Below are 13,588 nucleotides of genomic sequence, written 5' to 3'. Positions count from 1 at the left end.
GCTCGGTGCTTCCCGGGGTCGCTCCCACTGGGTCGCACGCCGGGCTGAGCCTGACACCCTCAGGATCCGGGGTTACGGGCGGGAGGGAACGGCACCGATTGGCGGGAGGTGCGGAAGCAGAGCGGGCAGCCGGGTCCGGAGGAGGAGCTTCTGAGCGCTGCCTCCCGCCGGCGGGCCGCGCAGGCAGGTGAAGGGGGCGCAGGTGGCCGCGGGCTGCGCGCCTGGAGACGTCCCGCGGCCCCTCGGGGTGGGCCGGCGCGGACGGAGGCCGGGCGCGTGGGCTGCGGGACGGCGCGCGGGCGCGCGGGGGCGGGGAGCGCGCTGGCTGGAGGTGTCAGTCCGAGGCGCATGCGTGCGGGGCGGGCCTATATATTGGGTTGGCGCCGGCGCCAGCTGAGAGCCGAGCGGCGGGTCCGGCGGTGAGGAGGTGCGGTGCGGAGCGCGGGGTGCGGGAGGGGAGAAAGCCCGCTCCTTAGGCTGCTCCGTTCCCGGCGGGAGGCCGAGGGAGGAGGGAGGGCTGAGAGCTAGGCGGCTGGTGGGGCTGGCTCCCCGCGCTCCGTCCCTGTCGGGACCTTGGGCTGGGGGTCGAGGGAGCGACGGGGGTGGGGGGCTGCCCCTGAGTGCCCAGCCACGGAAAACTCCCCTCGTCCTGCGGGCTCCTCTCCCACCCCCATTTGGGGAGCCATCCCGCGGGAGGATGGGTGTCTGGGTCCCCTTCACGGGGAGAAAAGTCCCCGAACAGCAGTTCCCCGTCTGGAATGTAACCCTCTTTCTTTCACTGTCACCCCTACCTGGAGCTGGGGTCCCGGCGCCCCCTCTTAGCGGCAGGCAGGCCCGGGTGGGGCGGGGAAGGAGGGGAAGGAGCTGAAGGGCGCGACCAGCCTGCTCCCTCCGCCCCTTGCTCCCCCGCCACCGCCGCTCCGAATTGGCGCGGAACCGGCTCTCCACAGCCTCCGCGGCTCGGCCGGGATGGAGGGGGTGGGGGCGCTGTCTCACCCCACTCGCGGGGGCTGGGGAGGTGCAGAGAAGACCCATGTGGGGGAGATCTTCCTCCCTGCGCTTTCGGGGTGCTGGGGTGTGCTTTGTAAATATTTGAAGACTCGACTCGCATCCTGGCTGTACAGTAAGTTGGGGAAATGCAGGCTTGTGTCCAAAATGAACGCCATGAGATAGCGAATGTCGTGCCGGGCAGCAGGGGGTGTCAGGCCATCTCCGGGGGGCTTAGCTGTCACCCCCGGCCCGGCGTCCTCTGGGCACTTGGGGAACTGGGATGGCGATGTGTCTGACTCGTTTCTCTCCCCCCTCCAGAGGTTTCCTACACCTGAAGAGAATGTCAAGACGCAGGTAACTTTGTTTGTCTTGGAGAAGTGTTTCAGTGTTAGCGGCGGCCTTTGAAACGCATGATTTACTAATTAAACGTTCTTTTTAAAAATCCACCATAGTAGCCGTTTGCAAGCTAAGCAGCAGCCCCAGCCCAGCCAGACGGATTCCCCCCAAGAAGCCCAGATCATCCAGGCCAAGAAGAGAAAAACAGCCCCGGTGAGTTGAGTTGAGGGGAGAGGAGAGGAGAGGGGACTGCTGGCGGGGACCTCGGTGTCACAGTCGCCTTCTCTGTTTTTCAGGATGTCAGAAAGCGGAGCGAGGAGAAGGTCGCCCAGAAACAGCAGTATGAGATCAGGGTAATGCAGACCGGGGCTGCGGGGGTTTGGCTTGGCAGTAGATTCGCCCGACACTTTCACTTGGTGCCCCTAGAGGTCAGCAGGGAGGCGCTTCTCTGGAGGGTGGTTTGGAAGTGCCTGAATCCTGCTCAAGTTTGCCTTGAAGCAGCTGGTTCCTCTTTGTGAATTCCTCCCTCTCGGAGCGGAGCTGCCGAGGGCACCAGGGCCCGCCTCATCTGTCCCACGTACCGCTCTTTGTTCCCCTCCGACTGGAGGGAGGTCCTCTTAGCTGCTCCTGGTGGCGCAGATAGGATGCGAGGTCACTGCCAGACTGGCAGCAGCCCCCTGCTACCCAAGTCCTCCTGTGTGTTGTAAAGAAAACACTTTAGACAGTGGCTCTCTTTGAAACCAGCATTGATTGGGGGAAAGGGTCCTTTAAGGAGGACTTAAGTAATTGATTCCACTTGCTTCCATTCTTAAGGTTTTGCCTGAAAGTAATCTAAGGTATCAGAGCAAGATTAACTGGAGGGGGGGCACGTGGGGAAGCTTTTTATAAAACAAGGTGCCCTTGCCACTATTGATAAATAACAGCAATTTTATAAATCCGTAAGTTATTAGTATCTGACTACAGATGCAGTTATTCCTCCATTCCCCCAATACGTAATGTCTTGTATTTCCAGAATACCAGTTCCTCTTTATGAAGATTGATATGAGCTATATGACTTATTTATAAAATATAAGTAGAACTGCCAGCTTACTAAACTACATGGTCAGCATGTTAGCTAGCAATGGTGTTTGGGGGAAACTGTAGACTCTTTAGAAATATTAGCTTCCATTTATGAAAGATCTCAGATAAAAGCTGGTTTCCTATTGCACAGATATTCTTTTTTTCTTTTAAATGACAGAATTGTTGGCCACCTGTATTATCTGGGGGGATCAGCCCTTGCATTATCATTGAAACACCCCACAAAGAAATAGAAACAAGCGACTTCTCCAGATTTACAAATTACAGATTTAAAAATCTTTTTATTAATCCTTCACCTTTGCCTGATTTAAGGTAAGAAAATTTTCAGTAATTTAATATCAGATTAAAATTGTATGGATTTCATAAAGGGCATTACTTTATTTTTTGCCTTCATTATAAGATAGAAAAACTTGTAAAAATGCTTTCTTTACTGATATTTAAGCATATATAATCTGACTAGTGCTATTTGCAAATGATAGAGGAATTTTAAACATTGATTCTATAAGGTTATTTTCATTTGCTTGCTAAGTACGGTAAGCCTTATCAGAACTGAATCACCTTTTCAATGGAGTTTAAATAATTTATCTAAATTGTTACGATGGAAACATTTTAACATGTATCATTTGATATATCCCATTTATTTCTTACCAAGCTTAGTAAGGTCTATACTTTTTTCTAGTTAATGAACAGGACTAGGAAGTACAGCTTATGCCAAACCTCTAGTAATTTAGAGTCACCGTGAACTAGTTGGAGGCAATTGAAACTTGACTCTACTGGGATCATATGCTTTAAATATGTGCCTTTTTAGTATTGCTCTTGAGAAAACATGGCTATCTTAAACAGGAATATTATAAGTAAATGGAAACAAAAAACATTCTTTTGAAATCTGTCAATTTAGATTATCATAATCAAGTTTTTGCTGTATGATTTCAGATTTCAACTTTTTCATGCTAAAAGTTAGATAAAACTACCTTAAGAGTGTCTCCTTCCAAGTTCTAAATTGAAAGTTGGATTTCAGTGTCTTATAGTTGAATTTTTCCTATGTAAAACACAGCTTGTATATTATGTAAACCACACAGTTGTTTCTTTTTACCCTTTTTCCATAGCTGGGGATGTTCAAATGATGTTTGGCTAAACATGTTAAAGAAAGAGACCCGGTATGTTCATGACAAACATTTTGAAGTTCTGCATTCTGACTTGGAACCACAAATGAGGTCAATACTTCTAGACTGGCTTTTAGAGGTATGTTCCAGCAATACAAATTTCCTCTCTCTGTATGATGGAAAATATTTAGACGTAAAGGTGCTTTTCATGTGCCCTCATGATGTATTACCCATTGCCAGCAGCCACCTTGTTTGGGGCTACTTACTGTAGTTGGTAATACCGAAATGGAAAATGTCTATAAGAGTAAAATCATGAGGACACAGCCACTGCATCTCACACAACCCAAACCCAATTCAGAATTCTTGATATTGGGGTATTGCTGTGTACCAGACGCCATTCAAGGTGCTGAGGGTATTCAAGATGAATAGAATATATAGTTGACAAGGTTTTGAATTCTGCTATGCAAAGTGAAAAGACTAGGCTTCAGGGCTTTCAGAAGTCCTTTCTGTATCACCAAAATCAAGTTATGATTTGTAATCCTGATTTCTATGTCCTAAACCAGTGGTTGGCAAACTCAGTCAACAGAGCGGCAAACTGCGGCTCACGAGCCGCATGTGGCTCGCAAGCCGCAGTTTGCTGACCACTGATCTAAAGGAATGAGTGATCTTGAAGTCCCTACAGAGTGTGCCAGAACTAACTTGTTTAAGCCCACTCACTATTACTGAGGAAATGATTATTTACATTGAAGACTAACTGATTTTTGCTCTGTAATTTCCCTATTAAAGTAGATAGAAATGATATATTCTAAGGGAGAAAAACTATAGCCTTTCTGGTGGAGTAACACATGGCAGACAGAGGAGACCTGCCAGAAGCTACTCAAAAAAGTCTTTAGGACTACAAAATGTTCTTTTGAGTCAGGTTATCTTAATTCCTTATTCTGACTAGAAAGGAAGATTGTATTTCAGTCATGAAGTTAAAAGGTGGTGGTTGGGTTTTTATTTTTTCTAAGTGTCTTGTGATCATGGAAGCAATTTAAGCACAATTATGTTGATTTTGCTTTATTTTCCTTTTTACGTTTCATTGATTTTTATCTAGTGATGGTCTATCAAATGTATTTCTATTTCCCCTTAAATATATGATTAGGTATGCAAAACTGTACAGAATATATTAAGACAAATCCAACAGTGTTAAATTCTACTTTGTCTTAGTATACAGGGTGGGGCAAAAGTATGTTTAGAGTTGTTCATATGGAAAATAATAAACTATTGAGTAATCACAACTGTAAACCTACTTTTGCCCAACCCTATATCCTTTCAGCATTTGAAAGATGCTTCAGCATTTGAAAATCTATTTATTATCTAAATAGTTTAAATCATAAGATCTCACTATATGTGGGAGATTTTTTGAAATTCAGTATCCATCTCTTATTTTGAAACATGTAGTAAACTAGTAATAAGTTTCTTTAACACACTGTTTATCAGAACCTCTATCCCTGTTTTCTTATCTTCAAAATGGGGATAATGGCCCTTAAAAGTTTCCCCTATGATAAATGTGGAAATGACAGATACTATCTATTATTAATAACAATAATGAACAGGGGAATTCCCATTACAGCCCTAAACAAGATATATGATAAAAAAAAGTTTATCATTAATGTTATTCATTCAGTTTTCTTCTAAAATTTTACCCAGTACAATAAAACATGAAAAATAAATGACATGAAAACATTGAAACACCATTGTCATTTTTTAGTTAAATATCTAAAGTGAGAAGAGAATCAGTTGGAACTATTAGGATAAGAATATAAACTAAGCATGAAAATTTACCTATCTGTTAACAATAAACAATTAGGAAATGAGTAGAAAACAGTTCTCATTCATACTCAGGAAAAATATAAATGTATCTGGGAATAAATACATTTTTTAAGTCCATATGAAAAAAAACTAAAATAAGAGTAAATGCAGACAATAGATTTGTTTATCCTGTTAGTGCATGTTATTTTTCTCCCCAATCTTAACTTTGGTATCCTAAAAAGCAAAGTTGGGTTTATAAAAGTATTGTAAGGTCTGGTATGCTAAGATAGAATTTTCTAATTTGGAGAAATTCATGGAGTAATATTTAAACCTTGGGGTTCTTGTCTAGGTATGTGAAGTATATACACTGCATAGGGAGACGTTTTACCTTGCGCAAGACTTTTTTGATAGATTTATGTTGACACAAAAGGATATAAATAAAAATATGCTCCAACTCATCGGAATTACCTCATTATTCATTGCTTCCAAACTTGAGGTAAGTTCTCAAAGTTTATCCAGAGACGTATTTACCAACCCAGTTTTTAAAATCAACACATCAATTCCAGAAACACTACTCCTTTGATATTAACTCCTTAGGGAAGATGAGTGGGTTTTTCAATGTTTTCTGAACATTATGATTTGGATAAATATCATAGTTGCCTTTTTAGTATCCAAGCCTATTATAAGTTTCTGGTTTAAATTCTGGAATTAGTATCTAGGTCACATATTACATGGCTCATTCTGCCAAACAGAATACCAGTATACTGATGCTGTCCCTATATACGGAATTATGGCACTTGGACTCAATAGAATGGTCTTTGAAAACTGATTAACCAATCAAATGAAATGCTTTTTTTGGGTTAAAATATTTTTGTATCTGATGGTGGTGCCAGGATAGAAGGCAACTCTTTTCCTGCTTGAGATTTTCCTTCACACAATCTCAATATGAATATGAGTATCATTGGTACCTTCATCTGAAATTTTTGAAGCCTGTTTGGAGGGTAGGAGGACTAAATCATGCATTGATTTCCTTGTGTATTTTTTTCTTCCAAATTTGCCTTTTGAGCTTTAAGAGATATCCCCAAATTCTGCCAAATTTGGTGACTTAGTATTCAGTCAATTCTTAACTGAAATCATACTTTCAGATATCTTTCTAGACTGAAATCTTCATATCTAGCCTGTTCTCATCTGTGGCAGGCATCTTTTCTGCTCATTTGACCATCCTAGTTCTCTGGACTGCTAAAGCAGACCTGTTATCAGCCAAACTGCACAAACCATCCTTTTGTATTAGCGTAAAGGAAATGTTTTCAGTTTCTAGAACTTATCGATTGTTGTTTTATTCTGACCAACGTAGTAGGCAATCTTAAAACAAGAGTGGCTTTTTGTGTTTTAACTGAAATGACTGTTCAAAATACTGGTGATGTTTATTAACTGCAATTCAAGATCAATTCCATGAAAACAAGTCTCATTTAATATAGTTGGCTAATTTAGACCTAGATATGAAAGATACCTTTAAATGTACGGTTGCTTTGGCTATTGTAGAATTATTTTACTAAGATTTATTTCCCTTTGTGAACCTGTCCTTAAAAATGAAGCCTGGCTCTAGCCAGCTTGGCTCATGAACAGTGTGTCAGCCTATGAACTGAAGGGTCCCGGGTTCGGAATAGTATTTCAGCCTATGAACTGAAGGGTCCCGGGTTCGATTCCGGTCAAGGGCACATGCCTGGGTTGTGGGCTAGATTCCCAGTCGTGGGGCGTGCAGGAGGCAGCCGATGGATGATTCTCTCTCATAACTGATGTTTCTCTCTCTCCCCCTCCCTTCCTCTCTGAAATCAATTAATACACACACACACACACACACACACATAAAATGAAGCCTGTAGGTAGTTTGTATATAATTCTTTTGTTTTCACCTCAATCTCAACTGTGCTTAACACTAATTTTAAAATCCATTTTAAAGGAAATCTATGCTCCTAAGCTCCAAGAGTTTGCTTATGTCACTGATGGTGCTTGCAGTGAAGAGGATATCTTAAGGATGGAACTCATTATATTAAAGGTAATAATAATTATATATTTTATTATTCTAGCTGCAATTTAATAACAGTAATTATTACTGAATCTCAAATACTACAATGTAAGTAATCAAAACTGAGGTTTTAGTATTAGGATCCAGTTCTAAAGAGGCTAATGCAAAATATTGACAATGTTATGGATAAAAGAGGAATTTGCTTAGGGGCTTAATCACAAGGAACAACAGCAGCCTGTAATTATTGGAATCGAGAGTCTAGGTCAGTGGTCGGCAAACTCATTAGTCAACAGAGCGGCAAACCAGTTTGCCGACCACTGGCTTAACGTATTAAATTCTATTTTTCTGTATCTTTCAAGTTTCTATATTGAGAATATACTACTTTTCAAAGTAATTATGGACATTTTCAAAACATATAGGTAGTTAGTAGTTAGCATATAATATATATAAATGAATTCCAACAATGATTCCCAGACCTTAGTCATTTTCCCCTTCTTCCAGCAGACAGAAAATAGATTTCACTGCCTTTTTTCTATATGCAGAGAAAGGGCTATTAATAGAAAAATGGAGGAGAGATTAGAGATTAAAAAGTGAGTGTAAACTACTCTAGTATGTTATTAAATTTGGACATCATGGGTTTATTAATAGGATATACAAGGAAACCTAATCAATATGACTTTCATTTACAAATTATCATGTTATGTTTACAAACTGTAAACACTCAGGTAGCTCTGTTAGAATGGGATCTTGTTGGCATGTTGATACTGCTTTAATAATAAAATTATCCAGATTCAGACTTGTAGTACAAGGAGGATGTAAAGGGAAGATGGCATTCTCTGCGCAGTTCTACAGGTGTTAAGACCCTCTGCTTTCTCCTAATTATTTTGGACTTCTTATAAATGGTAAAGTCTCAGGGCTTCATGGAGGGAAAAATGTCACTGGAGATTACAGTAGTAAAGAAAAAGTTTAGAATCAATTCTTAGACAATCTGAACGGAATTTGTTATGGAGTCATTGAATACAATTAAAAGAGTAGTTTTAATGAAGTAGAGAACAGATTTGGAAGACCAGCGACTGCAAGAAATGAGAAAAGCAGTAATGAATAATAGGCTGAATGAACCTTGTAAATAAAGACAACTAGAGAATAAGAGGGTCCATGTCAATAACAGACTATAACACACAAGCAGCTTTAGCTTGTGAGGTATCGATAAATATCTTGAATAAAAATAGGGGTGCAGAATAATAAAACTCCTAGGAAAAAATAAGCCTAAAAACAGTTTCTTACATGGCTAGTTTAGAAAGTAGCTATACAATGTGGTATCTATGTACCTGTATTTATTAACAGGCGTTTTAATTTCATTTAACAGGCTTTAAAATGGGAACTTTGTCCCGTAACAGTCATCTCCTGGCTCAATCTCTTCCTTCAAGTCGATGCTCTTACAGATGCTCCTAAAGTTCTTCTACCTCAGTATTCTCAGGAAAAGTTCATTCAGATAGCTCAGGTATTGACATTGTTATTGAATATATGCGAATGTTGACTACAGGTTTTGTTTAGCTTTTTAAAAAATTGATCGATTTGAAAGAGAAACATCAATTAGTTGTTCCGCCCACCCATGCATTCCCAGGCTGATTCCTGCATGTGCCCCAACCAGGAATCGAACCAGCACAGCCCTGGCGCATCGGGATGCTGCTTCAGCGGAGCCAGGCGCCAGGGCCGTTAGTGTATTTATAGTCATAAATAAGCTATCCAACAAATGACACTTTCTAACTCTCTATCCCTCTCCCTTCCTCTCTGTAAAAAATCAATGTATATATAAAAAAAATCTATTTTTCTTTTTTTTTTTTTTATTTTTTACAGAGAGGAAGGGAGAGGGACAGAGAGCTAGAAACATCAATCAGTTGCCTTCTGCACACCCCCCACTGGGGATGTGCCCGCAACCAAGGTACATGCCCTTGACTGGAATCGAACCCGGGACCATTCAGTCCGCAGGCTGACGCTCTATCCACTGAGCCAAACCGGTCAGGGCAAAAAAAGAAAATCTATTCTTTTTCTATGTAGGGTGTGAAAATCTAAAACACTTCGTGAGCACTAAAACTGGATAACCAGTAAATAGATTGGAATTGGTTCGTTTTTTAAAACTTTTACATGAAGGCTTAATATTTTTAGTCAGAATTCCCAGCATCCTAGGTCAGTGGTCGGCAAACTCATTAGTCAGCAGAGCCAAATATCAACAGTACAACGATTAAAATTTCTTTTGAGAACCAAATTTTTTAAACTTTAACATCTTCTAACGCCACTTCTTCAAAATAAACTCGTCCAGGCCGTGGTATTTTGTGGAAGAGCCACACTCAAGGGGCCAAAGAGCCGCATGTGGCTCGCGAGCTGCAGTTTGCCGACCACTGTCCTAGGTTATCATAAGCAGCCATATATATCCTTTTGATAGACAGCAGAGTTTTGATAAGTTCATAAACAACAGGTCGACGCTTTATCCACTGAGCAAACCGGCTAGGGCATAATTTATGTTTCATTCACTGGACTGGTATCACTTCAGGCTCTGAAATCTAGTCCTTTTACAGCTCTTATTGCCTGAAATATACTGCTTCTTAACTAATCTGTTTAGAAACATGTTTTCTCCTTGTGTATCTACTTCACCGTAGTCTTACCAGATGGTTCTTAAAATGTAACTTTCCAGGTTCAAAATGTTCCAGTAATCCGAACTCTAAAAGTTCTGGCCTCTTAAAGACCCTTTATGATCTAACCTAGGTTATGCCTCTGCAACTACCCCATTTTAAAAAAAAATAAGGAATAAAGGTACTCCTTGCTTATTTAACATATTTTACTATAGATGTTCTGAACTACTTGAGTTCCAAAGGAAATGCTTTCTCATTTATATTTACAAATGCCGTTTTCTATACCTACAACACTACTTCCCAATCTCCCTGGCTACCTTGTATTGGTCATTTAAGCAAAAGATCTTCCCCACACGGGATTAGGTGCCCTCCCTCCTCGTCAAGGTCACACTATGTAACAATCCCCCAAGACTCCACTTTCTTCAGGGTGGTGGCTTATTTTGGGAACCCTCTCGTTTTAGCAGTTCTTGGCATGTGGTCCGTATCATAAACACTCTAAAATATTAGATGATTGGTATTTATTAGATTTTCACATCCTACATAGAATAAGAGTGTAGATTTTCTTCACTTGTATGTGGCAGTTACAGCAGCCTTAAGATACTGAAAAGTAGAGAACTTAAATTGTTAAAAATGTTAAGGTAATTTTAATTCTAATGTGTAAATAGGTACTGTGTATTCAAAAGTGTTACTGAGTTTTGATATTTCATGTCTCCTAAATACTTTGTACTTTTGCTTTTTCCTTTGTCAGCTTTTAGATCTGTGTATTCTATCCATTGATTCATTAGAGTTCCAGTACAGAGTACTGGCTGCCGCCGCCCTGTGCCATTTTACCTCTATTGAAGTCGTTAAGAAAGCGGCAGGTAAGCCATTATTTTACCTTCTTACCTGTTCACAACTTTTAGAGGACTATTAATTTATGAACTCTAGCATGCTGCTAAACAGAAACTTAAAATTTTAATGGGAAAAATGTAGCAGTGTAGTGATTATCTTCCCTTCTGCTAGTTCAAATCCTCAAAGTCTATCCACAAACAAAAATAAGGTCAAATGGAATTTAAATCCATTTGAAGTTAATCAACATGATTATAGTTCTGCTTTAAGAGTTCTTTGGGTTTTGATCATTTTAATTTCCTATGTAGAAGTACTGGTTAAGAAGCTCGAAGTCTTTTTCCTCCCTCAAAATAGTCACATGTAGTTTGAGAGTCATAATCTGTTTTGACTTGCTAAAACTTATTGATTTGGGCTTCTTTTTTAAAATGAGTTTTAATATAACTATCCTTAAATTTGGAAGCAGGAAGAAATTCATTAGGCATACATTAGATACTTTCTGATGTAACCTTACATTTTGCTAACTTTTTTCTTCCTAGGTTTGGAATGGGACAGTATTTCTGAATGTGTAGATTGGATGGTGCCTTTTGCCAGTGTAGTAAAAAGGACTAGTCCAGTGAAGCTGAAGATGTTTAAGAAGATTTCTATGGAAGACAGACACAATATCCAGACACACACAAATTATCTGCCTATGCTGGTATGTTTCTTGTGGGGTTTTTTGTTCTTACTATCTAGTAAGTCACCAAAACAATGACAGTAAGGATGCTACAGAATAAAGGGATAGAAAGTTCTAATGGGCACAGTGATTTCAAAATGTAGAAGCGTTAATAACTTTGAAGTTAAAGCAAGATTTGTGAAGTTTCTTAAGATCAATGCCAACAGTCTAAGAGTTTAAAAAAAATACAATTACAGCAGTTAAAATTGCTGAATCTTAGAATATGACATCAAGTTGCAAAGACACAAAAAAGACCATTGTAAATAGACCCAGAGACATAGAAGCATCCAATAGACTATCAAATCTCAGAGGGAAGGCAGGGGAGGGTGAGGGTGGAAGAGATCAACCAATTAACTCATATGTGCATAACCCATGGGCACAGACAATAGGGTAGTGAAGGCCTGGTGTGGGGAGCAAGGGGGTCATATGTAATTCTTCCAATAAGAAAAAGACATGCTCATTTCCTTTATATGTACCTCTCTGCATCTATTATCTGTATTTATATCTATGCTTTTTATAAATAAGGTAAAATTTGTCATAAATGGAAAAATAAAAAAGACCATTATATTAGGCCTAAGCAGCCTCAATTTCGTATCCAGAAATCCTGGTTAGACTTTATTTTATTATGTCAATACTTTACCTTAGCTGCTAATCTCTGCATTTCTTCACATGTGTAGGAGGAAGTCAATTACGTAAACACCCTCAGGAATGGGGGACAACTGTCACCAGTGTGCAATGGAGGCATCATGACACCACCAAAGAGCACTGAAAAACCATCAGGAAAACACTAAAGAAGTTAACTAAGCTGACAAGTATTCACTGAGTTTTGGGTAAAATGGCATTAAAATGTACTATCGTTTTACAGGAAAATAGTGGCAGGACTACCCTAGCAATTCAGAAATTTCAATGTCGTTCTTTGATTTAAAAAACCACGTAAAATTGGCACTAAGAAATGTATTTCATTGTCAGCTGTTTAAAGAAACAGCAGGCCTTGTTTACAAAAAATTCATTCCCAAGGTGACTGGAGAGAAGCCAGCCACAATTTATGCCATAAAAACTTTTTGATCCAGTGTTACTATTTTGATGGACTAGGAATTTTATCATTAAAATCTTAGACTAGGTAAGTGCTACCTAAAAGATACATTAAGTGATACAGTACTTTGAATCTAGTTTTTAGATTCTCAAAATTCATATATCCTTGCTTAGTGCAATTTGGTTCTTGAAAATAAAATTTAAGCATGTTTACAAAGGTTTAGTTTTGTAATAAGGTGACTAATTTATCTATAGCTGCTGTAGCAAGCTATTATAAAACTTGAATTTTTATTAATGGTGAACTTTAAAATGTTTTTTTAGCTAGTTTGTCTTGCCATACATAACATTTTTAACCCGTAAGGCTAAGAACATGGTGTTTAAAACTGCGCTCTAAACAGTGGGAATACCAAAGAAATTATAAACAACGTAAATGCTGTGGCTCCTACGTGGGGCTTCAGCATACAGGTTGCTTTATGGTAACTTTTTTGTACATCATAATTTGAGTGAAAATTAAGTACCCTTTCAAACTATTTATATGAGAAAGTCACTTTATTACTCTAAGGCAGTGGTCGCCAATCTTTCGGACCTCATGGACCACTGGTTGGCAATCGTTGCTCTAAGATATCCCTAAGGATTATTATTTTTTATTTAGTGTGACTAAGGCTTTATTTACATTTGCAAAACTGCTAAGGTCCTTTTTAAATTCCTACACGAGTTAAGCTTGATCACTTTGACACTGTCCTTAACACCTGACCTAAACTTCTATTAAGGCAGAAAAGTATTAAATGTATACCAATTCCCAGCGATCTATTTATTTAAAAAACAAGTAAACTTCACATAAGAAGTTGGTATATAGACTAGTTCTACATAAATGTTTTTGGAAAAATGTAATTTCAGCATCAAAAATGGATTTAATTAGAAAACAAATTAGATTGTTTATTGTTACTAGACGTGTGAATCTCTTCTTTGAAGAAATTATAAAATTTAAGCTATTATGGCATGAAATCTTCTGTATAGTTTGTTTTTAAATTGTTTCGGTATTTTGTCTGGAAAGAAAACA

General features: G+C 39.5%; 1 protein-coding gene across 4 annotated transcripts in view; it reads left to right on the top strand.

Annotated features, from left to right (window-relative positions):
• Positions 1-13,588, top strand: part of CCNE2 (cyclin E2) — a 27,093-nt gene extending 13,505 nt beyond the window's left edge. The window contains exons 1-12 of one of the 4 annotated variants that reach the window (XM_054708252.1): positions 411-427; positions 1,309-1,344; positions 1,443-1,539; positions 1,623-1,679; positions 2,564-2,715; positions 3,510-3,645; positions 5,650-5,796; positions 7,261-7,356; positions 8,693-8,827; positions 10,705-10,816; positions 11,321-11,478; positions 12,174-13,588. In XM_054708252.1, the coding sequence (XP_054564227.1) occupies positions 1,331-1,344; positions 1,443-1,539; positions 1,623-1,679; positions 2,564-2,715; positions 3,510-3,645; positions 5,650-5,796; positions 7,261-7,356; positions 8,693-8,827; positions 10,705-10,816; positions 11,321-11,478; positions 12,174-12,287 (1,218 nt within the window). In that variant the 5' untranslated portion in view covers positions 411-427; positions 1,309-1,330 and the 3' untranslated portion in view covers positions 12,288-13,588. Of the gene's footprint in view, positions 1-410; positions 428-1,104; positions 1,124-1,308; positions 1,345-1,442; positions 1,540-1,622; positions 1,680-2,563; positions 2,716-3,509; positions 3,646-5,649; positions 5,797-7,260; positions 7,357-8,692; positions 8,828-10,704; positions 10,817-11,320; positions 11,479-12,173 lie in introns of those variants that run through there. The other 3 variants (XM_028156085.2, XM_054708253.1, XM_054708254.1) reach the window with 3 other exon arrangements.

Source organism: Eptesicus fuscus, chromosome 19 (genome assembly GCF_027574615.1).
Source record: "Eptesicus fuscus isolate TK198812 chromosome 19, DD_ASM_mEF_20220401, whole genome shotgun sequence".
Lineage (NCBI taxonomy): Eukaryota > Metazoa > Chordata > Mammalia > Chiroptera > Vespertilionidae > Eptesicus > Eptesicus fuscus.
The sequence above is the reverse complement of the archived record's forward strand: the minus strand, read 5'-3'. Positions and strand labels throughout refer to the sequence as shown.